Consider the following 22,547-nt stretch of genomic DNA (forward strand, 5'->3'; position numbering starts at 1 on the left):
TACAAATATATGCTGTCGATAAATATTACATAGAAAACTCCACAAATTCTTACCTGGGAAGTCTTTCATGCTGAAGGAAAAAAAAAAAAAAGAAAGAAAACAGGAATTAATAACGAGGAGAATTAAAGGTTTGACTCAAGAACTGCAGAGGTACCACACAGCAGCCATTTCCTACCTCCGATACCAGCACCCAGCTCACCACAAGCCAAACAGCATTATTTCCCAGGCCCAAACTGGGAATCGCCGATCCCTGCCTGAATCTTTTCAACTGTTTCAGCTTCTCTGAAGCATTTCATATTTCATTTCTTTTGCTAACCTAAAAACTCCTGAACCTTGTTCTTCAAATCCTGGTTTCCAGAATTGAAATCCATTCCTTTGAACCAAAACTAATTTATTGTTCCCCGTTTTAAATCAAATTGTTCTTCCTGACTTTGATCACTGTCCTATGCACGATGTGGGTGAGAGGGATTAACGGACCACGATAGGCAGAGCTCGCTGCCTGTTTGTGGTGAACTTCAGGAAATCACGAACGGTACTTTTTCTCCATGGGCAAATACCTCCCCATGAAGAAAAGTGTCAGCGTGGCAAGATAATACACAGCAGAAGCTGGACGAGGAAGGGAGAGGAGCCTTACATCAGCCAAAAGGGTGGACGTGTTGGTGGAAGCACGTGTTGGGTTCTTCCTTCCCCATCAACACCCAAACCGCCCCCGCGCCGCCCTCACCGCTGCCTTTGCTGCAGCCCGCAACCGCAGAAATCAAGTGGTGCGCGGGTGTCCTGCAGGATGCGCCCCACTGACCTGCGCCTCCCTCTCTGCAAGGTTGCTCTTTGTCTGCAGACATTTACTCAAATTCAAGGTGCAGTTGAACTCTTTTTCAGTCCCTTGAACTGGAAATTGAGCCTGATATTCCCCGGCTAGTTTTATTAGCAGCAGTATCCCTCTGAGCGAGCACAAACCACCTGCAGGCGCTACCAGTTATTTCCCTAGATCCTTTTTAATAAGTGCAAGAGCCAATACAGGGAGGACATTACAGAGAAGACGAGGGGTCAGGCTTTTAGTGCCCAGACATGCTTGTGTCGGAGTTTGCGCTGCCTAGATACACCACTAAATCTAGTGCTAAACGCCTTGCTGGGTGGCAGATTTGCTGCCTGTCTGGCATCCCAGTGTTTGAAGACTTCAGCCCTCCTGCTCCTGCCTGGCACCCAGACGATGCCTCTGACTACTGGGCAGGCATCTAGGAGTACATGCCACGGGCAGCTGAATTAAGTCACCCCGTTACGTGGAGAAGGAGGGTAGACGAGCGACGCTGCAATCTCTCCGCTCAAAGCCAGAGGACCACAGGGGCAAGTCCCAGAGCAGCCCAGCCTGTGCCCAGCCTGCCCGCGACGCTGCCCTCTGCTCGCCAGGACGCAGGGACCCAGTTACGTATTACATATACCTGGTTATTAAGTTTTTAATTCAGCCTGTGCTAATGCAACCCTCGTCTTGAGCCTAACTCAAGACAGGAGCCTCCCCGAGGAATCTGCAATCCCCGCTCGCTCTGCAACGCAGCCCTATGACGTGAGATGCAGTGATTTGACCAGTAAACAAGAAACAAACTGAAGAACCCCAGCACATTGGAAGCCTCATGGATGGACAACACATTCAGCCAAAGCTGCTAAACGCAAAGCTCAAAAGGATGAGCAAGGCCTGCTGTTAATTAGCACGTTTTCCCTCGAGCTGCGCCTGCGGGGCCGCCCTCAGCTGGGCTCCCGGGGCAGGTCTGGGTGCCAGCCCCGTGTTATTGGGGGGGGTCACCAAAGCTCCAGGAGCCCGTCCCAGTGCTGGCGTGGGTCCCGAGCCATGGCAGCGGGTCCAGTCCCATAGTACTGTACTTGCTCTAACCCTCTCCACATGCACCAAAAGCTTTCTTTGTATCGTACAGGTGAGACACCACCCAAGGGAGACAGCAGACGGCTTTTGACCATAACTAAGCCCCGCTGCACTTCCACAGGGGATGCTGGATGCTGTTTGGGAAGCTTCCCATGGGGCCAAATGCCCGGCGCCTGCCTGCCGTGGTCACAGGGACACCTGCCTGCTTGTCCAAACAGCAGTGGCTTGGGCCACTCTCCGTAGGAAGCTCAAAGCCAAGTTGGGAAGCAGCTTCCATGCAGCTGGCCTCCGGCACGGTGCTATCATCAGAAAGATTTCCCGTTTTCAGCCGCAGACATGCTGGCTGATGTCTCCAGTCTTTTGTTAGCCAAGCTTCCAACATTTGCCTCTTAAAACCCTCAGCTGTCTGACAGCTCCCTTTTAATTTTGGCCCAATGACCCAACCTCCCCTATTAAGCAGGAGAGGGGAATTAGGAAGTGATTAACAAGCCTCTTGGTGAAAGTTATTTGTGCACTTTATGCTAATCTCCTTCAGCAACGACTTTTCTTACGATGACAAATGGCTAGGCAAGTAATCCACTTAATATCAAGCCTGCATTTATTTCAGCAAACACACCTGCTAATGTATTTGAACAGCATTGAGAAAGTCCACACAGGGCTGGGCAACGCCATGCAGAAACCAAGCAACAAAACCTGAGCAGGTGCCCAAGTAAGCCTGCACGCTTGCAGCAGGAGGGAACGATAATTTTTGTCTTTTTTTTTTCCTCCAAAGAGACTAATAATTTCCATGGGCTGAGAGAGCAGGGGTGCGCTTCTGCAAAGGAAGGGTGGGATAAGGAAGGCATCACTTTAAACACAGCTTCTGGGAATGGCAAAGGGGGAAAAAACCCCAGGTTTATTGTATTTAAAATGTTCCTGTGATAGATACTGAGATGAATTGTTTCAGGCTGCAACTGTGTCTGTGTCTGTAAAGAGGAGGAGAGACTTGATGAGACGGGAGGACCTGCAAGCATCGTTCCTGCTGCTGCAGCCGGCGCTAGAGCAGAGCATTCCCGCAGCCCGTGGCAGCTCCAGGACTTCTCCAGCAAGAATCTGGGTATTTCTTAGTGCTCAGTGATTTCTCCTCCTGGGACTTTGTCTCCTTTGGGCTCATTTAAAGCATATCTCTGCACCATAAAAGGGCTCCAGTGTCTTGCAGAAACAGCACGGAGCTAGACGAAACCTCTGTGGTGGCAGCTGTTGGGAAAGCCGGTGTCTTTCCCTCAACCTTCAGTTTTCGGGTGCCGCTCTCCCTGTTGTTTCAATTAAAAGTGGTATTTTTGAGACAAATTTTGAGAGGAACTGGACAAAGGCTGAGGCTGGGAAGCAGAGCCTGAGCGAGATGTTACAGGAGCTGCTGGAAGTGTCCCTGCCACAATGAAAGTTGCAGAACAGTTTTCATCAGTGGATCAGTCTTCTGCTCGCTGCTACCTTCAGAGAAGGAGGGAAGATTTAGTTTGTTTTATATCAATTTCTGGCTCAATATTTTCCTGGGTTTTGCACAACGGCCAGTGTTCACACTGATATTTCAAGGAGCAGCTTATTCAGGCGTGTGGGTTTCTTTTTAAATAATGATGTAGGAGGGGATAAAATTCCTGGAAAAAAAAGAAGTTCCACTTTGCACCTTCAAAACCAGGCTCCAGCTAAAGGAGGTAACATGGAAATCAGCGGTCCTTAGCACAAAGAGGGGCTTTGATGCCCGAGGAAGTGAGTGAAACAAAACAATGACAGACATCTCGGACCCCCGGGGCTGGCTGTGCCGTGCAGGAGGTATCCGAGAGGGGATGTGGGCGCCCTGCGTGCAAGCATTGGACTAGGTGCTTAACTGAGCCATCCCTGCTACCTGCTCAAAGACAGACTAACGGTTTCAGAGGCCACCAGGACATCACATCGGAGACATATTTTCAGTAAAACAGCATCTTTCCAGCTCAGTTCTGCCCTGCTTTTGCTTGGAAACCTTTGCCACATGCTTCCAGCTGCACCTTCAGCTCAGCAACCGCCTCCCCTCCACTCACTGCCCCTGCTTTTAAAACAACCACCAAATATCCATTCGGCAGCATTAGCTGGCTCATCGCACTGTATAGGTAAGTAGTGAAGAAGGTTGTATCTGCTCGGAGATGCCGTTCTAGAGCTGGAAACTCCGAGGTTAAAGTCAGAAGGTGAAGGACAGAACTCTCCTTCCTTCATTACTGGGAAGAGAAGTGGGGATAAACAGAGGAAACAAGCGCCGAGGCACCAAACCTGCACTTATTGACTAAGCTGGTACAAGAAAGGGCTTTCCCTCCCGGATTTTTTCTTGAATGAAAACTGTGCAAGCTGTTAAAGTTAAAAAGGGGATGCCGAGAAAGTGCTGCATCAGCGGTACGCAGGCATTGGGTTTTTTTCTTCCCCTGGCAAATTTGGAACAGCACTGTCAGTTTTGCCCAGACTCCTTCATTTCCCTTGGGATCAAAAGTTTGACTAGAAACATTAACAGCCAGGGAAGCATTGGGTTGTGAAATTATCCTTCCTGCAATCTAAACAGGGTCATATTGCTGGAGGGTTTGGGGCGGGGGGAGGAGAACCCCAGGGAAAAGCGAGGCACCGGAGGCGGCTGCCCTGATTCAGAAACCATCACGGCAGCCAGCGCTGAGCCGCGACCCCGGCGCTACGCTCCCGCTGAAGGGCACCGAGGCACCCGAGCGGATGCCTTTTAAAGGAAAACTGAAAAGCACAGAGCGCTTGCAGGTGTGTTTGCAAGTTTCAGGTAATCGTCAGCTCTTAGACCGCTTGCCTGAGAGACCCCATCGCCTTTCCTCCCATCCGTCCCACGGTGGGCAGCACATTCAGGTAGCGCTGGGGGGCTCAGCTAGTTTTGCCAGCCCTCCCGGCCAGGGTCAGAGACAATTCAACCCGGGTGGGCTGGCGAAAAAGCACAAAGAGCATCACAGCCTGTTCCTCCCTGCACGGGCCGCTTTCTCCTGAGCCGCCCCTTTGTCACTGGGCTGATGTTGGTCAGTCCCAAGGCAAAGGCACAGCCAGGTACTGGCCGTGGTTTCCTCGCCCGCGCCGCCGGGATGCTGCACCGCGCCAGGAGTGCTGTGCCGCTTTGATTTTAGAAATGTGCTTGGAGGGCAGGAGCCTCCCCTTGAAAACTCAGAAACTTTTACAGCTGTTAGGACTTCAGTAAAGTATAATTAAAACCAAATTCCTCGTGGAAGGTTTAGATAAAATGCAGCCTTGAAGCGCAGTGCCAAAAGGGGGATTGGCCACCGCTCTTGCCAAGGCAGAAATTGGCCTAATTGCTTCCAATTGCGTTCTTCTGTGGCTGGGATCTGACCCAGCAAAGGCAGAAAAAGTCTATTATTTACATTGCTTAAAAAAAAAAAAAAAAAAAAAAAAGATGCTTTGGGAACATTTTCTGCTTCTTTATCTCCCAACTGGCCAACCTCAGGAAAACGTGTGCTATTTTAAGCTAGTTCTCAAGGAATTTATTTTGGTGTGTTTTGTCTCAGAGATCCTGATCAACGCTTACGATTAAATAACCACCATTTAAAAAGATCCTGGAGCGCAGCTCCAGCCCTGCTGTCCTCCCTTTCCTTAATCAAGAGGGGAAGTTTTAGGAACTTCTTGAATTTTATTCTTCTGTTGGCAAATATCCTCCTGGTGAGTCCTGTTTGTTTTAGAAATTAAACGTAAAGTAAAGCCAGCTGCTTTTGGGGCCAGTTCTTTCCCTCTTATATGCAAAAGCTACCCCGTTCCTGCAGTTACGTAGCTCCGCCGCTCCTACACCTCCACGGGTTTACGTGCTTGGCTGCGCTGACGCAGAGCAGCTGCGGGAAGGACAAGCCCTCTGGTGCGCTGTGCTGCTGCGCAGTCGCCTCCCGGAGCCGGCACAGCGAGAGCTGAGCTGGAAGGAGGAAAAGCAGTGAGGAAGGCTGCCTGGTGCACCTCAGACCCGTCCCCATCGCGTACAACTCAGATCGGCGTTCCCCGCAAGCCACATTTGCCTTTCAAGTCAGGTCTGGTTGGGGTCAAGTTTGGTTTTCCAGTAGGCGCAGAATAATTAGAAGGTCTGGTTGAGCTCTGCTTGTGACACAGTTGTTTGAGGTCACTGCCTCCCTCGGAAAGCTACTCTGCTGACCCGAGAGCTGTGGTTTGCTACAGCGTCCCGTTAGCTGCAGCTGACACGATGAACAGCGCTGCCTTCCAACTCGGGCTTGCGTTTGTGCAAATGCAAGGATTACAGAGTCGCATCGATATGATTAATAATCCAGTGTAGCCAAACCACCTCCATATAACCTCCAACTCCCAAAAGCCTGATGCAAAATATGTTTTCACAAACTATAAATCAATAAACTTTGCTTAATAAAAACTGCTGTTACTGAAGCATAATATTAAAAGTTTCTCCAAGATGGAATAGGGGCTTTGGCAGCTGGCTGCGACAGATCACATCGTTTTCAGTATGGCTAGCACGTCCATACGGCTGTAACGGACCGACGACAGCATCTCCTGCCACGCCAAACACGCCGGCACGTTGTGCAGTTGTGTGCTGGGCTGTGCGCTCGCCAGCCTGTGCCTCAGCGCTCCGTGCCTCTCCCGGGGCCGCTGGCTTTGCAGCAGCTGCAGTTTATTACCACCGTCTCTTGGGGATCAAGCTCGCCATGTAAAACATCAGGCTGGATTGTATTTTAATTTAGTAAAGGCCACAATTCAGAAATCCGGGTTTGTTGCTCTCATTTTTTTTTCCTCTTCTTTTCTAAGGGATCAAATTTTATTGGTTAAAAATTTAATTTTGCAAAGCAACGTGATCTTAGGCAAAACTCTCCAGACATGAGGAAGCAAACGCCGAACGGCCAAGTGACAGAAGAAGAGAAGATATCTGCTTCTAACTTTCTTCAGCGCAACGTCATCTTCCTTGCCCCCGCAAATGCTCTACCAGGACGTTTCCAGGTGTTATCCTTTAAATGCCCGTTTGGCCACTAGCCAGGATTCAAGCTGCCTGAGCCAACCCGCCACCTTTTCGGTGTGAAGCAGGCTCCGAAGCCTGGCGAACCCCTCCTCCAGCCTGCAGCCCCACGGCACCCCCGCGGCAGCCGCCACGGCCACAGGCAGCGCTTGCCTGGGAAAGGGATTGGGGCTGGTTTCGGAACATTGGCCCGTCCGTACCACGCGAGGCTTCTTGTGCTGTTAGAATTCAGACAGTTGATGCTGCCTCTCTCTCTCTCCCCCCACTCATTTGTTTCAGTCTAAAATAGCTCCAGAGCAGCTGCCAGTCAGCGATCTGAACCTGGAGCTACTCTCATCTATTTGAGGACCTCTGCTCCAAAGATCCTGCTTCTGCTGAACTGCAATAGTAACCTCAGCAATCTGAGGGCAGGAAAAGAATTGACAATGCATTGTAAAAAAACAAAACCAAAACACCAACACAAAAAAAACCCCCAAAAATCCCCAAAGCACCAACAACCTAACAATTCCCCAAGGTCCGTATGTTCTCCTTTGACCACCAGTTGCAGCTCCAGGGCCCGGGCACCGTCTCCGCCGGCGGAAGGCCACAAGCACAAGAGCCGTCTGTCAGCAACGGCGCAGGTACGGCTGCCGGTGCCCTGGGGATATGATGGACCGAGCTCCCTGCCTCTTCTAGCCCTGTTTTCCACGGTTTGTATTCATTTTATGAAAACCAAAACTATAACGGGCTCCTGCATCAGAGGTAAACACTGGCTTCCAGTTCAGCAGTTTGAAGTGGTTTGCTGCCTACGGAGTGAGTTTCCACCCGCTCCCCCCCTCGCTCCCCATCCCACAGCACCTCCCCGTCTCCGCTGTGCCCACACGCTTGGTTTTGTGGCTGTGCCATGAGCTGACCCAAATTAAAGATATCCTCTTTCTCCTTCTCCCTTCGCCCCTTCTACAGCCCCGACTGATTCCTCAGTCTGGTGCAACCTCGCGTTGCCTCTGACCTCCCGGCCTTGCCCCGGGACAGGCAACTGTTTCAAAAGCTGAGCCGCCACAAGTGATTGCTCTGTGGCTGCTTCGCCAGCTTCTTCGGAGGCACCCGTCACTGAGCAGGCACAGGAGGCCAAAACGGGAGCTTTAAATGAGGCTGTAGCATTACATCGTGTGCCTCTTTCTGAATCATCCACGACCATTCAGATCCTTTAATAGTTAACAGACTCCCTGCTACGGCTTTGGCTTCGCTCTGTTCCTCAGAGGCGAGGAGAGCTGAAGAAGAGGGTTTAGCCGCAGGGACAGAAGCCGCTCACCCCGCGGGTCACGGCGTGTGCCCTGACCCATTTTATTTATACATCCAGAGGCAGCCAGAGACAGGGGCATCATCTGGTTACTGAGTCACCGCAGGGAACATCTACTGGGTGGTGCCCTAAGAACGACTAGAAGTTCCCAATACGCTTCCAGATACGGGCATTTACCAAAGAAAACTCAAAAAAACATGGAACAAACAGAACCCAGCAGGATTTCATACTGATACCCGTCTAAAGAATGTGATGCTTGAGAAATAGCCAGCGATCAACAGATCAGGGTGCTGGAGAACACAGACCGAGGTAAACTGCCTTAAAGTCCAAGTTTCAGTATCCCACGTTTTCTGTTGGCTAACGGGAAAGGTGGCGATCGCTTCCGCAGATGCTGCGTAACCAGGCAGTAATCCAGAAATTAGATAGGAAATGTCATGGGACAACTTATTTGACCCCATTTCAATTTTTGCAGCATCATTTTTGTCACAACTAGAACAAGTCCAAGCCACTAAATGGCAACCCAGGAAGCTAAAGTTTCCCGGAGAAATGTCTTCATAACGCTCTTTGTTCCCCAATGCGGCTGTAGCGGCAGCACAGCAAGCCAAGCAATTCATACAGGTCTACCTAATGTGAGAATAAACCCATGAATATCTGAAACAGGATTAAACCTGTTGCAAAAGCACTCGCGGAGTAAAAACTGACCGTCACACACATTTATATTCAAAACTCTGCGAAGGCTGTAACCTGATCAAGCGTTTCCCCCAACCTCTCAGCACTCCTGGACATCTCTCACTGATTATAAGAAGCCTGGTTTGGTTACGTTTCCAGACCTCTAAGATTTTATACCATTATTTATGTATTAATCTCCAAACCATGCTGGTTTTATTTGCATGCCAAGCACTTGCAGCTCAGACAGCTAGGAGTTTTGTGTATTAGATTTTTTTTTGTTGTTCTTGAAGATTTGCTTTGGATTCTAGACATACGTGTCCACATCAAAAATCGCACCCAGATGAGATGCATTTGCTGCCATGGTAATCACTGCCTAGAGCAACCACGGGCTTGGTGCGGAGGCTCGCTAACAGAGACGGCAATTTGGAAACCGTTGCTTTTTACGCTCGAGTATTACTGTCAAGTGACTCGGTGAAAACATATGGCCCATAAAAGGTGATGCTTCTGCATCCCATATTCCACTTAGCTCGGCTCCTTCAGACACTCCAATGAAAAGCAGAATAAAATCAATCAGCACAGGCCGCTGAGTATACTTAAAAATTTATTGCTTGCCCCTAGTGACAAAAATTCAGCTGGAAAGCTTAAGTAATAAGCACTGAAGGTGGCTTAATGAGGGAGCGAGCTAACATTGGAGGGAAAAGGCAGAGGGGAAAAAGGCTTGTAGTGAAACTGTGAATCTGGCCCAAACAACAAGCATTACGTAGAGTCTCTCGAGGAGCAAGTAACGGCCATCAAGCGGCGGCAGCCGGGGGGACGCAGCCCCTGCTGAATGAACAGCACGCACGCACGCTGACGAGGGTTTTAAGTCTTTTACAGCAAAAAAGATCGGATGAGAAGACAAGGAGCAGTCTGTAAAAGAAGGGAAGGCTGGTTGACAGAAAGGTGGGAAACAATTGAAAAGCCGCAATTACGACCTGTGCAGTCAGATGGTGCATCCTCCTTAGCTTTTGTTTCCCTACCTAGCCGACATTGCAGGGAGAAACGCAAGGGTCATGGAGTACCACAACGAACAGATGGATGAGCCTAAACACAAGCTACAGGGTATTTCCTAAAAGAAAACAACTGGCCCAGCATAAATAGGATTAAAAAAAAAAAAAAAAAAAAGAAAGAAAATTCAGTCCTTGCTTTCACCCTCATCCTTCCAGTCCTGCCATTTATTTGCTAACAGGCACGGTGGGTTTCCTACCCCGGGTTGCCTGTTATGCCCCTGGAACTGACCATGTGAACAATGTTTTTTTGAGGAAGAGGAGCCCTGAGCTAAACCAGTATGGTGAAAAACGTGTGATGAAAAGGTACCACAAAAATGGAAGCTTTTGCCAAATAACGGGGGGATCCGAATGGATTTCAAAGGCAACTTCAGTTTCCACTTTCTAGAAACATCCTCATTAAAGCAACTGGAAAGGTGGAGGTAGCAACGCTTACCCTAGGCCATTTAACAGGATTTACTTGGCTATTTCTGTACTGGTGACTGTAATTCTGGGCCGTCTGTCGTGACACAAGAGCTGAAGCCCCTTAGCTGGCGGGTGCAGGGGCGACAGGACAGTGCTGACCTTGCACATGGGTCACACACTAACACCCCGCTCAGAGCCTCCTCTGCCTGCCTTTTGCTCCCTCGCCCTATTCAGGGATATCGCCTTTCTTGGGACCGGTGGGAGTTCACTGCAAAGCGCTCCCTTCTCAGCCGTGCACTTGGGAGAGCCCATCAATTAAAGGCGGAAAAACCCACATGCAGTATTACCGCAGCACCTAAGGAACGCCGCAAGCCGCAGGGCAGTGCAGCAGGGACCGCCGTAGGAAACTGCTGTGCAAACGACACCTGAATGCAGCCGTGTGGCACCATCCCTTAACGAGTAAAGCCTTCTTTGCTTTGTCTGGTTCTCCGAGAGGTTTTTGCCACGTCTCTACCGCGCGTGAGGCTCCCCGCCTGCTCATGTGTTTCCGCACCCCTGCTCAGCTGGGAACGTTTAGAGTCCACAGGTCTGCTGGTATCGATCTCGACTGGACGGAAAGATAAAAGACGCCAAGATATCACGTTCCTACCTGTCTTATTAAGGCTGGTGGCACCCTGTGGCAAGGGTTGCTGTTACTGGGGGCGTGGGGGAGTGGGTGGGAGGGAATACGTGCATGGGACGAATCCAGGGAAAACTGCACTCCATTATTTCTCTTGCTCTTGGCAAAATTACTTTGTCTTGGAGAAAGAATTAACTCAGATACTTTGTTTTAGCCTGAAGTAAATCTTTCCCTAATTAGCCTTTTAAAACACAGGCTATTTCCATAACCCAGACAGCACCAGCACTGTTCCCTCACTGACTCACGAGTCGACGCTGCTGCACCCCCGGTCCGGCTTCTCCCACACCGACGCTCCGGAGCCGCAGCTAGCATTACCATCACTACTGCACGAACCACCGAGATTTCCACGCTCACGTGTTTGCTTTCACCAAAATCCTACCACCACGAGAAGCTGAGCGAAGCTCTTCTCCAGGCTCTCCCATTCCCACCCGGCACCGTTCTGTACCCACCTGAGAGCTCCCACCACCTCTTCCAACACCCATGGGCCCCCCCCCATAGCCTGCAATCCCATCACGGCTATCGACAGAGGAAGCCAGCCCCTCCCGGTAGCTTGCGCCGAAGCAGAGGGGCGTGCACCGTGAATACAGCAGTCACGGCTCTTGAGAGATGTTTGTCGCTTGTTTACGTGCCTAGATGCATAACGGGGGGAAAATGACTCAGTCTGTGTATGCCAAACATGACCGATCTTAAAAAACTTGGGTTTTGAAAGAACTTAAAACATTTTCAGCTTTACTCTATGCGTAAGAGTGCATCTGAAAGGTTCCCCACCTGCTATTAAGCTGGTTATCAATACTGTGGCAATCTACTGAGGAATGGGACGCACAGCTGTAAAAACTGATGAAGTCCGTCCATCCGAGCACACAGGGGATAGCTTTAGATTATCTAAAGACTCCCCAGAGATACTCCAGTTGCAGATGGGAGGAAAGCACAGCCTCGGGCTCCTGGGTTAAACAGTTAACAGCCCGGGGGCAACCGGCAGCCATGAAAGCCGTGGAGGCTGAAGTCCCAGAGGTCGGGGACTGCTTCCATTAACGCCACCGCAGCAGCGGGTGAAAACCCTTTTTACATATTTCACGCAATGCTTTTTCCAGACCAAGATCTGTCACTTCAAAAGGAGCAGACAATGCATATCTGATCTGAGCGAACACCAGCGCTCAGATTAATTTAATGCTTTCATCTAAAATTAGCCAGCTTTTTAAAAACTAATTCCTCCAGCCTTTGACTCGGAACGGTAATATTTCTTGACGGCGAAGAGACTGGCCGTATAACGATAGAGACCCGAGAGTTTCGTAGGACTCCGGAGCTACTAGAAATACTGTTACAAAGTGTTCCCAACTTTCAAGCACCTTGGGAGATGGGGACACCGGCTCCGCTTCGGGGAGGACTAGTTAACTTCCTCCCCTTGCCTCCTGCTACAGGTGGTTTCCTTTTTTTTTGTTATTGTTGAAATTATTAAACTATGCCATGGGTCAGCACAGCCCGTGAAGTGAAGGGAGAAAGCTGGATAGCAAACCTTGTTTCACCAGCAATATCAAAGCACTGAGGGGAAGAGCCCAGTTTAACAAGCTGGTCAGGTTTTGCCTCATTTTCATCGGGGAGGTTTCCTTCCAGCCATAGCCTACCGGGAGAGCGATGCTTCTGTGAGGAGCAGGGTAAAGAAGAAACTACGAGCACGGCAACTCCCTACAGCCATTAATGCAAAGAATCCCAGCGCCGGGGCTCGTGCAGATTGCTTAAAACCTGTTGCTGCAGAAGCACCTTCCCAACTTTCATTCAAACCATCCTCTTTGCAAAGCAAACCACAGACACAGGTCTCCAAGGGTAAGACAACAAACCACCGCCAGCGGTCTCTGCTCAGAGCACATGCCGAGCAGGTCTCCGTGTAATACAGAAAGGAAAAGGCTGCTTACTCTGAGTGTCTTTGCAATCGGGGAAGGAGAGGACGGGGGAGAATCTGACTGAGCCTTCCTGCTGCGAGTATATTCTTTACTCCGGGTGTACAAGGACGACATGGCCTTTCGGGCTGGGTGTCTTTGAGAAGCAATACAAGTCTTGCTCTCCTGTCGCTCTACGGCGCTGGGCAGGTCCTTCTTCCAAGGTCAGAACAAACTAATTAAACTATTCACAGCTCTGGTAATTAAACCCTGCTGTTTAGGGTGTATAATTTTAGGCATTAATCTGCTGCAGGGAGAGCTGAGGCTCCGCAATGCTTCTTGTCCGAGAAGAGGAGGAGGAAGTGTCAGGGGCTCGGTGTGCTCCGGCGCTGGGCGTTGCTCCGTGCCAGCCTCACCGGCCGGGCCCCATCCCGACTTCTCCGCAAAAGGACATTTCCCCTCATCCAGAGTGTGTGCCGCAGGACCGGAGTGATCGCCCCGCAAATCTGCAGGAAGCAAAATCTCCCGTCTCAAGAGAGAGAGCCGGAGAACCAGCTGGGTTTATCTAGACACGAAGCTTTTGCCAAAAAAAAAAAAAAAAAAAAAAAAAGAAAAGAAAACCAAAACCTGTTTTACTCCGGAGCGCTGCTGCGAGCTCTCTGCCGTCACCGCGCAGAGCTGCATGCTTTAAGTGAAACACGAAAGCATAAATCAGGAACAAACGCTGGTTTGGAAAGGGGCAGGCCAGATGAAGTTGTGTTTTGTTCCGTCCTCCTCCTCCTCCTCCCGGGCGCCGTTACCCACGCACAGGCTTCTCCCGGCCCTCCCCACCGCTGCCTTCTGACATTCCAGATCCTGACTCGCTCCGCAAGGAATGCTGGAGGGCGGCCAGCAGCGGCGATTCACTTTCAGCTTGGGATTTGGGCTGCTACTTGTAGGGAAAAAAGGGGAAAAAAATTAAAAAAAAAGGGGGGGGAGAAAGTAATCGCCAAGCTCCCAAGGCCTGGCGGGCTGCGAGCGGGAGCTTGGAGGCAAATCGACAGCACTTTGCAAAGCTTGAATTCCAGCACGCGTTTTGCGGCTGCGACAAAGGGAGATACTTTAAAGGACACCGAGCAGTTCATACCATTAAAGGGAGGACACGCTCATGCAGCACAACAGGATTTTTGTTGTTTGCTCATAAGCCTGTTTGGAGCTGCGAGAAGGTGACGCAGAGCTCGTGTAATGGACGCTCATTCAAAGGAGCATTTGGGATTGAGGAGGAGGGGAGAGCAGCTTGGAGGACAGGAAAAAGGGTGGGGAGAGCATGTACCTCTCTCAACAAACTCCCGGCTAGCTCTTTGCTGAGCCGTGCTGCCGCTGCACGAGCTAGCTCGCCGCAAAGCTGCTCCATGCTGTGTCTCAGAGACGGCGGGACTGGTCACTGCGAAGGCAGGTGGCTGTCCCTCACGACCCATCTGAATAACCACAGGGGTTGTTCATTTGAAAAATACCCTCAAACACACAGTGGGGCCCTGGTTTAATAGCTCTCATACGCAAACTACAGTCTTGCAACCATAAGGTTGCAAATCTATGTTTTGCTTTGCTGGAAAGGCATCGGCCGAGGTGTCTGCACCGGAGCAGTTCCAGTGAGGCAGTGTTAACGAACCAGTACCACCCCGAAGGACGCGTCCTCATCCAGACACACTCACACCCACCCGAACCAGCTAGTGACCAAGTCTCTGGGGGCCTGGAGTTAGGCACTGCTCCTGCCCCAGAGGCTGCTTCGTCATGAAACGCCTCCTAGCGAGTGCAGAAAGAGCATCTATAAAAAATATTTTAAGAGCATTACCACACTCGGTCATCTCTCTGTTGATCAGAAATATTGCCCCTTTTTTGCACGCTGCTTGGCAACTCTGTAATTTTACTAACATACGCAGCTGGGGAAGGGTGCTTGGAAGAGCAGCTGCATCCACTTCTCCTGCCGCCCAGCACCGTCGCTCTCGAGGGGAAACGCAGCATCGCTGCGTGACCACGGAGAGAGGGAAGCGGCGCTGCCGACTGTCCTTCTCTAGGAAAGTCACTCTGAGATCAGGTTTCTACTTGATGCCTCAACGTGAGGAAGGAGAAGATTCATTATTCACTGACTGCAGGGGAAGGGGGGGAAGTTTGGAGAGGTCTAATTCTGCCTGGCAATATTTCTGCATTCCCTTTTAAAGGTATGGAAATTAAGTCCAGACACACAAGAAGGTGGGGACGGGCACCCCGCTGCTCCAGGAGACTGTGGCAGGACCTTGATCTTTCCAGCTTCCATCTGTTGCACTCATCACCCCCGCACTCCACCTCACCCGCAGTCTGGAGTGCGACTGCCGTACCGCGACCAGGTAATTCAGACATTTTAAATGCGTATTTATAGACCTTGCACACACGGGCCATCCTTTTGCACTAGGCTGTTTCTGGGGTTTCAAAACAGTACAATTGAAACCGGGCTAACCCGTGTGGCCACCAGCGGACCGCAGTGTCTCAATCACAATTACAAGGCTGACAAAGCCCAGCTTAGTCACCAAGGTGGAGTTGAACAGCTCTAAATTGCAGGGTTTTGATTCCCCTTCCGTCCAGTCCTAAGCGAACTGTTGCCGCATCCCTCCGTGGTCACGTTTCTGCTGGGGAGGGGCGGGAAAGCTCCAAAATCAACATTTCAGTACAGAACTCACAGCCTGAGCCTCAAACCAAAACAAAACCTGAGCTTTTTATTCCCTACTAATTAAAAGTTAATTAGTCATCCAGTGCAGATGCCTCACAGATTGACAAAACGCATCTTGGTGGACAATAACTCATTTTAAAGAGAAGGGGTGGCATGAGAATTAGTATCCTTATTAGCCAGGAGAAAGACAGCAGAATGAGATGCAGTGTGGCAAAACACAGCGGGTTTCATCATTATTTCAACAAAGGTGCCTAATTTATGGGTTTCTTCCTGCCGTTTTGTACAGTTTACTTTCAAGTTCTCCCCTGTGTAAGTATGAAACCCGACTCCTCCTTTGCGGCGCTGTTGTCCTGATGTTTGCAATACTCAAGGTCATGGTTTAGATCTGACTGTTTCTGTCTGTTAAGGATATTTCTCAGTAGGAAACTGCAGCCTGCTCTGTGCTATAGCTGTGCCGCTGCTGGCTTCGCTAAGGAATTTTTACACAGCTACCAGAAAGACTTGCAAAAAAAAAATATCTTTCACGAGCACATCCACGGCCAGGGGACACGAACCCCTGAGGCACCCAGGCTGGAACTTCACGCTGCCCCATATTTCTGGGCAACAGCACCGCAGAGCTTTGAGGAGAGCAGCACAACTGCACTACAGTATAGTCTGTTCCCTGCACTTAGAGCAACGGTCCTGATTGAGATCACCCTTTTCAGACATCTTTCCTTTTACTTTGAGCTGGCTGTCCTCTCCTTTCCCTTGGTAAGGACACCTGTGTTTGTACCCAGTTGTTTTTTTAATTCGTTAGAGAGGGGGACCCATACCCAAGAAAATGACATGCCAGCTAAATATTTGAGGGGAAAACCCACAAACCCCCCTTTTATATGTGTTGAAAATGTTCACCTGCAGAATGTGACACTGGTAAAATGCATCTAAGCAGCCCTGTAACTTGCCAACCTGCAGGAGACAAAGCTAGGGGGTAAAGCCAGAGCTGCAGAGTCACGCCGATGGGTGATGGGACCCCATGGCACGTTCTCCGGCAGTGCAGCGGAGAAGAAAAGGTGAAGCCCTCTTGGGAGACCAAAATTCTAATAAAACTTGAAGGATGAGGAAGAGTACTTGGTATTTTTGGAACAAATTAGCCCCAAACTATCTTCTCAAAGTCCTAGCTGTCATTTTCCACCTCAGCTTTACCACACTCTCTTGTTCGTCAGTGAATTACTTCCCATTCAGCTGCCTTCTTTCATTCGCAGCCAAACCTCCCTACCTCCCCAGCGCAGGCACGTACTGAAAAGCCTGTTGGTGTCTCCAGCTACACAAAGTTCAGCTGATGGAGGGGCCGAGCTGGCGACATGAACGGGAGCTGCACAGCGCCAGGGCGCTCTCCACGCCGCGGCCCTTCCCGCAGGGCCACACAACCCTGCCGCCCTCTGAGCTGTTGGAAGGTCTCTGGCATCGTCTCGTCCTTGGCCAACCAATGCTCTTCCATGTACACCTGGGCGCTGACGGGGACCATTCCCAGCCGGCACCCTGGGCACAACCACCCTGACTTGGAGGGTAAAAGAGGGCTTGGCAACACAGATGAGCCTTCCTTGCCAGCTGGCCTCAGCGCTAGAGAACAGTTTAAGTATGCTGGGACTGACACACTCAGCCTCTGAGGATGGGGTCTCACCAGTGCCGCAGCCCTTTCTGTGGCCTTCTACGCGGGGCCAAGCAACGCAAGAACCACGGGGTGTACTGCAGGGACACGAGATGCGAATTATAACCCAACTGGATGAGCAGCAAGAGAGAGGGGCAGGCAACGGGCTTCATGTTTTCCTTTGAACCTATTGCTGAGACCATTTTGCTCACTTGGAGAAGCAGAGAACTCCCCATAATTGCTTAACGCAACCCCAGCCACCGCTGGTACCCGCTTCCACAGAGTTTAGTTGTTTGCTATTCCATTAAAAAGATCTTCACAACCCTCACTTCAGGACTTCCCACCTGCGGGAGGAGAGCGCGCTGTTTGCGTGTTGAGTCACGTTCTAATCCAGGGAAACACTGAAATAGGTAACTCAATATTTTATGCAACACTTAAATCAATTCTAAAGCCACATCTATTTGCATGACACTTCTCTGGAGAGAGCGAAATAAACTATCCTGGCAGTTGTTTCCAAGAGCCAGGCTACAAAGGCACTGCGTGTCCGTAAAATAATTGTTCTGGGTCTAAAGTAGTTCTGTAAAAAATCCAGAGAAACTTAGTTTAAACACGAAAAACCCATTAACTATTGAACTATTGACACGGGTTATAGAGGACAGAGTCAAGATTAGATTCCCTATTGCTTTTATGTTACTGGATTGGCATACAAAACTGAAATCCAGTGTAGGAGTACTGTACCTCCCCTTTGAATAACATTTATACTGGGAGCAAAGTTTAACAAGTCCCGTGATTCCCTTCACCTCGGGGCGCGCTACACATGCGATCATTTAGGCCCTAAACAACGCGCAGCTTTGCACACACTGAACGGCAGCACTGCTTTGTCCCTAGCAGGGCTTCCTGCTTGCCTTGCACTTGTCTTCCGATAGGCCCGAATCGGACACGAGGGCCGCTATTCGCACGGGAAAAGCCCGTGATCAGTCCGAGACGGGGGCTGACGAGCCAGGGGTGCCGCTTGGCGTTAACACGCGGTCAGACGAGAGGTGTCAGTAGCGGGGATTACTGCCCCTCGGGTACTGCGCACCGCTTGTTTCTTCCTCCGCGTGGGATCTTGCAGTAAGAAGTCTCTAGAGTATTACCAAAGCATTTGGAAAGGAATTCACCTGCAGAGAAAAGGTCGAGTCTTGTTAACCCCCCTGCCCTCGCATCTTTATTCGCTCTACCCATTGCTTTTTGTGCAAAGAAATTCTGCTGGTTCTGTGGAGAAACTGCTCGTGCCGGTGCATAACGAGTTCATTTGGAATTAGCAGGGCTGTTACTTAACCCAGATGCGACAAAAAGCCAGCCTTTAAAAGTTGTAGTAATAAACCATCTTTTTTGCACGGCTAGCTTTCCGTTACCTATGAACTGTAATGCAGTTTGCAGATACGCTGCAAGAATCCCGAGGGCCGACGAGCGGCTGCTGTTCTGCGGGACAGCTCAGGGTCAAAGCTGCAGTAGCTGTATTCACCGTTACATCCAACCCGCTATTATTTTGGATAACGAAAAGTTGATTGAAAATGCATGCTATATAAAAGCCATATTAAAACACTAAATAAATCACTTGAAAATTATAAGCGAGCTTTAACAGGTTCAATTATAGCTTCACAGGGTTTATTTAGAACTGCAAAAGGCAGGAACGGTTGTGTTCAGCAACAGAAGGCTGAAGGGTTGTGGCAAAGAAATTCCTGGTCAGGCAATAAGCTGTGCTGCGCGCGATGCGAAGGCACTGCAGCAGTTTGCCATAAATGGAATACAGACCGTAGAAGAGAACAGGCTTTCATCCGCAGTGCACTGCCCAGGATTCCCAGGAGCGGATCTGGCAGTCCGTCTCACAGATAGGAAGCAGAGGGAAAGGATCTTCCTCTCCTCCCAAGCACACGCACAGCAGGTGACAGTCTATAATTGCACACAGAACATCATACTTCCCCCACTTTTTATTCCCATCACTAAATTTATCATAAAACGGCTGGAAGCTCTACCCATTAGGCATACCTGGATTAGCAATAAACGGTAGAAGCAGATAATTTTAGCGTGGGCTGAGAATAGCGTATCTTAAATATAAAGCTTCAGAATTCTTTTCTTTTTGCTTTCTTACCAATGTAGAAAATAAAAAGCAGTAGTTCAGAGAGTTGAAGAAGCACCATTCTGAGCACAGGAATGTCATTTTAGCACCTCTAAGTGCCGAACTACGCATGCAGGAGGAAAGTCCTCCAGCAGTTCTTTGGAGCAGAATTGGGTTTTTGGAAGAATGGACAAGGTGCCTCGAACGCTCAGATCACAATCAGATGAGAAGCAGGGGGGGTTCACCAGCACCTCTGGGACCTCCCTAACTTCAGAAGCTGAGGCCTGAATTTAAAGAGTAGACTGCAGAAGAGGGAGAAGGATTTAATTATCCTGAGGTCACCACCTCCAGAAGGGATGATGGCGAGAGGGTTCAGAAGCGATGGCGAAGGTAGCAATAACCAGCAACAGCAAAACAACGCTGCAGCGACAGACTCCCATTAGAGGGAGACAGATGTGCAGTCACTGCTCTGCCAAAAATAAATGTCTCGGAGGCCACAGATTTTATTCCATTCAAGGCTGTAAATGCAACCACGGGGACAAACCCAGAGGCCTGGGGTATTTTTGTGCCATAATCCTCACGATGTCTACACACCGGTGGGAAGCCTGATGCCTACAGATTATTTGCTTCATGTCCACCCAAAACCTGGCTTGGTCTTTTCACAGTCAGGCTTCTTTCCCGAACTCAATACCAGGTTTCATTCAAAAAACAGCAGCATGATAAAATCTGGAGAGATGCTTTCCACTGTCCACTCAGAATTCCAGTTTAGAGCATTGCTCACACCAAAAAGCAAGTGATTTCATCCAGTTACTACCATTAAGGATAAAGCAGTGACAGAACATCATATTTTCCAGTCGAAGTCGTTCAGCACTTGGGCTCTGCAAGTGTTTACTGACAGGTTCCCTCTTCTCTGATCCAGCTTTCTTGCAAAGGATGAAGCAGCACAAACATGCTGAGTTAAAGGAGGAATGTGGCAGAAATTTGCAAAGATATTAACGGGCCATGTCAGGGAAACTGAGAAAGCAAACACTAATATAAGAACCAGATGTAAACACAGCTATTTCAAGCGGAGGGACTTTCCAAAATATGACATAGAGAAATAGAAATCTCAGGGCACTCACAAGAGAGTCATGATCCATTTTGCTGTTTATCTAAATTCATCAGATTCTGCATACCTCCCACCCACCCCAGCCACTCCACAGCTATAAAACCTTGCTGTTAGCTTGTCTGGGGAAGCAACCGGCTGACACAAACCAATATTCTAGTGCCACTGGCAAGCAGATGTATAACTTCAACACATTGCTATCTAGCTATGCTTCAAGCCTATTTCTGGCCTTCCTTCAACAGCAGCAGATTGTGGTGCAGAAAGTTATGTTCACTCCCAAGGATGAAATCTAGGAGCAATAAAAAACCCCATATATATATAAAAACAACCCACAGCAGTGCCCAGCACTAGCTACATGCTAGGTACCTACTATAACGGGTACCGAAAACGTGCCAAGGTGTGAATTAAACCATTCCTGCCAGGGAGGAGTTTTGCAGCTTATGGATTCTCCATCTTGACATATCAAATAATGAAGTAGCTTCTGCCAAACAATGTTACTCCTAGCAGGGAAACTCCACGTCCAAAAGCAAAAATCTAACAATGACTTTCCAAAAATGTGGCTTTTTCTAAAGAGAAGCATGTGGGAGGATATAAACTCAGAACAAAAAGTGACCTTTTAAAGACAAGGGGGACAAACAGCATCACCACACTTGCATCAGTGGAACACACAATTTTTCCTACAGTGGTAGTTTCCAAAGGATATTTTATTGCCAGGGAATTTGACTTCAGTTTTCCAAACAAATTTAGATTACCCTTCAGTTCCTTGTTAGCCATCCGGCAATGCAGCTTCTGCTTTTTGCTCCTTCTGGCCATATCTGGGAGATAAATCATTTACCACCTGAGCAGGAGCCCGCACCATTCCGCACGGTACGCCCAGGCAACAAGGACTATCGGCTCCACAGGGGCCTTGCCACGGAGCCACAAAGCAGCACTCGCCACCAGAGTGGCGAGAGGGGCTTTAGAAAGGAAGCACTGAGTAGGACAGGTTCAAGCTGCATCTGCTGAAGCCCCGGCACAGCTCACCTAATCTCTAAGGCAGACAGCCACATCGACACGACTCAGCCATTAAGGGCTACCCAGACACCTGCTGCTGGGTGCAGGAATTTTAATCCAGCAGATCAGATTTTTTGGAGGATGTCTTCAACCACATCAGGGGAGACATCTTCCCCGCAGCCTGCTGGATGACTGACAATGAAGTGCAGTCATCGGCTCCCAGAGGGGCAGAACCTGCTCTTAGTAGTTAAGCAGATAGAGAGATTTTCCCTTTCCATAATTTTGAGCATGTCATGATGTGACAGAGTTTGACAGTTTCAAACTAAAATTAACATGATGCTCCATTACATGTATAAGCACAAACATATGCTGTTGACCTTTAAAAAGTCAAAAATTATAAACACAATAAATTATAAACACAATAGATTTAGTCTGTCTTTGGGATACGGTCCAGGGAGCAACGCTGTCCCTCTGGCCAGCGGGTCCAGGCTAGCAGCCACACTCAACACGACTGGGCCCGTCTCCTGCAGTGGCCGCACTGCACTGGAGGTGGAGATACACATCCATCCACAGGGCGCCGATCCTGCTGCCACCCGGTCCCTCACACTGCTCCCGGTTCCTCCTGGGAAGAAAGCAAAAGGACTCCAGGGCACCTGTGCGATAGCTGCCATGTAGGCACAGGGACGGGTCCTTGGGGTGAAATGGGATAATTTGACCTGATTGCACAGGCCTCCCAGCAACGCCAGCAAAAGCCGAGGTGTCTGGTGGGTGTCCGATGCGTTGCTAACCTCAGCTCCACTGCTTCAGGAGGAGTTACTTGCTAACAACTGAGAAAGATCAGTCACCTCAGACTACACTGAAATTGCGAGAGCAATTTTCTAAACAAGAAGTTAAAGCATAAAGTTACCTCAAATAGTTACGAGTCCATGACCTTGCAAATCATTCCGGGAGGACTCGCTATTTTGCTTCACCTTCCTGGGACTCGCAGATCAGATTTTAGCTGGTTTTGTGTTACTCATCTCCACCTCCATCATGGAGGTGCTTCACATTACACCTTCCTAATTCAGCAACTTGATGAATTAGAGGAATTAACCTGAACACATTTAGCTGTAACCCTGTAGTCTACATAGCAGAGCTGGATTGCTTGGCTTTAAGCACAAACAATATGTTTTCCCAGAGCTGTAAATAGGAACTGGGCAGCCATGCTGATGATTTAAATGCTGTAC

At 49.5% G+C, this 22,547-nt stretch overlaps 1 protein-coding gene across 5 annotated transcripts in view; it reads right to left on the bottom strand.

Annotated features, from left to right (window-relative positions):
* Nucleotides 1-22,547, bottom strand: part of PPP1R12B (protein phosphatase 1 regulatory subunit 12B) — a 126,305-nt gene that overhangs the window by 18,170 nt on the left and 85,588 nt on the right. For 4 of the 5 annotated variants that reach the window (XM_075115894.1, XM_075115895.1, XM_075115896.1 and 1 more), the window contains one exon: nucleotides 54-70. In XM_075115894.1, coding sequence (XP_074971995.1) covers nucleotides 54-70 — 17 coding nt within the window. Of the gene's footprint in view, nucleotides 1-53; nucleotides 71-12,848; nucleotides 13,623-22,547 lie in introns of those variants that run through there. The other variant, XM_075115898.1, reaches the window with a different exon arrangement.

The sequence above is a fragment of the Phalacrocorax aristotelis genome, chromosome 21 (assembly GCF_949628215.1).
Source record: "Phalacrocorax aristotelis chromosome 21, bGulAri2.1, whole genome shotgun sequence".
NCBI classification, from domain to species: domain Eukaryota; kingdom Metazoa; phylum Chordata; class Aves; order Suliformes; family Phalacrocoracidae; genus Phalacrocorax; species Phalacrocorax aristotelis.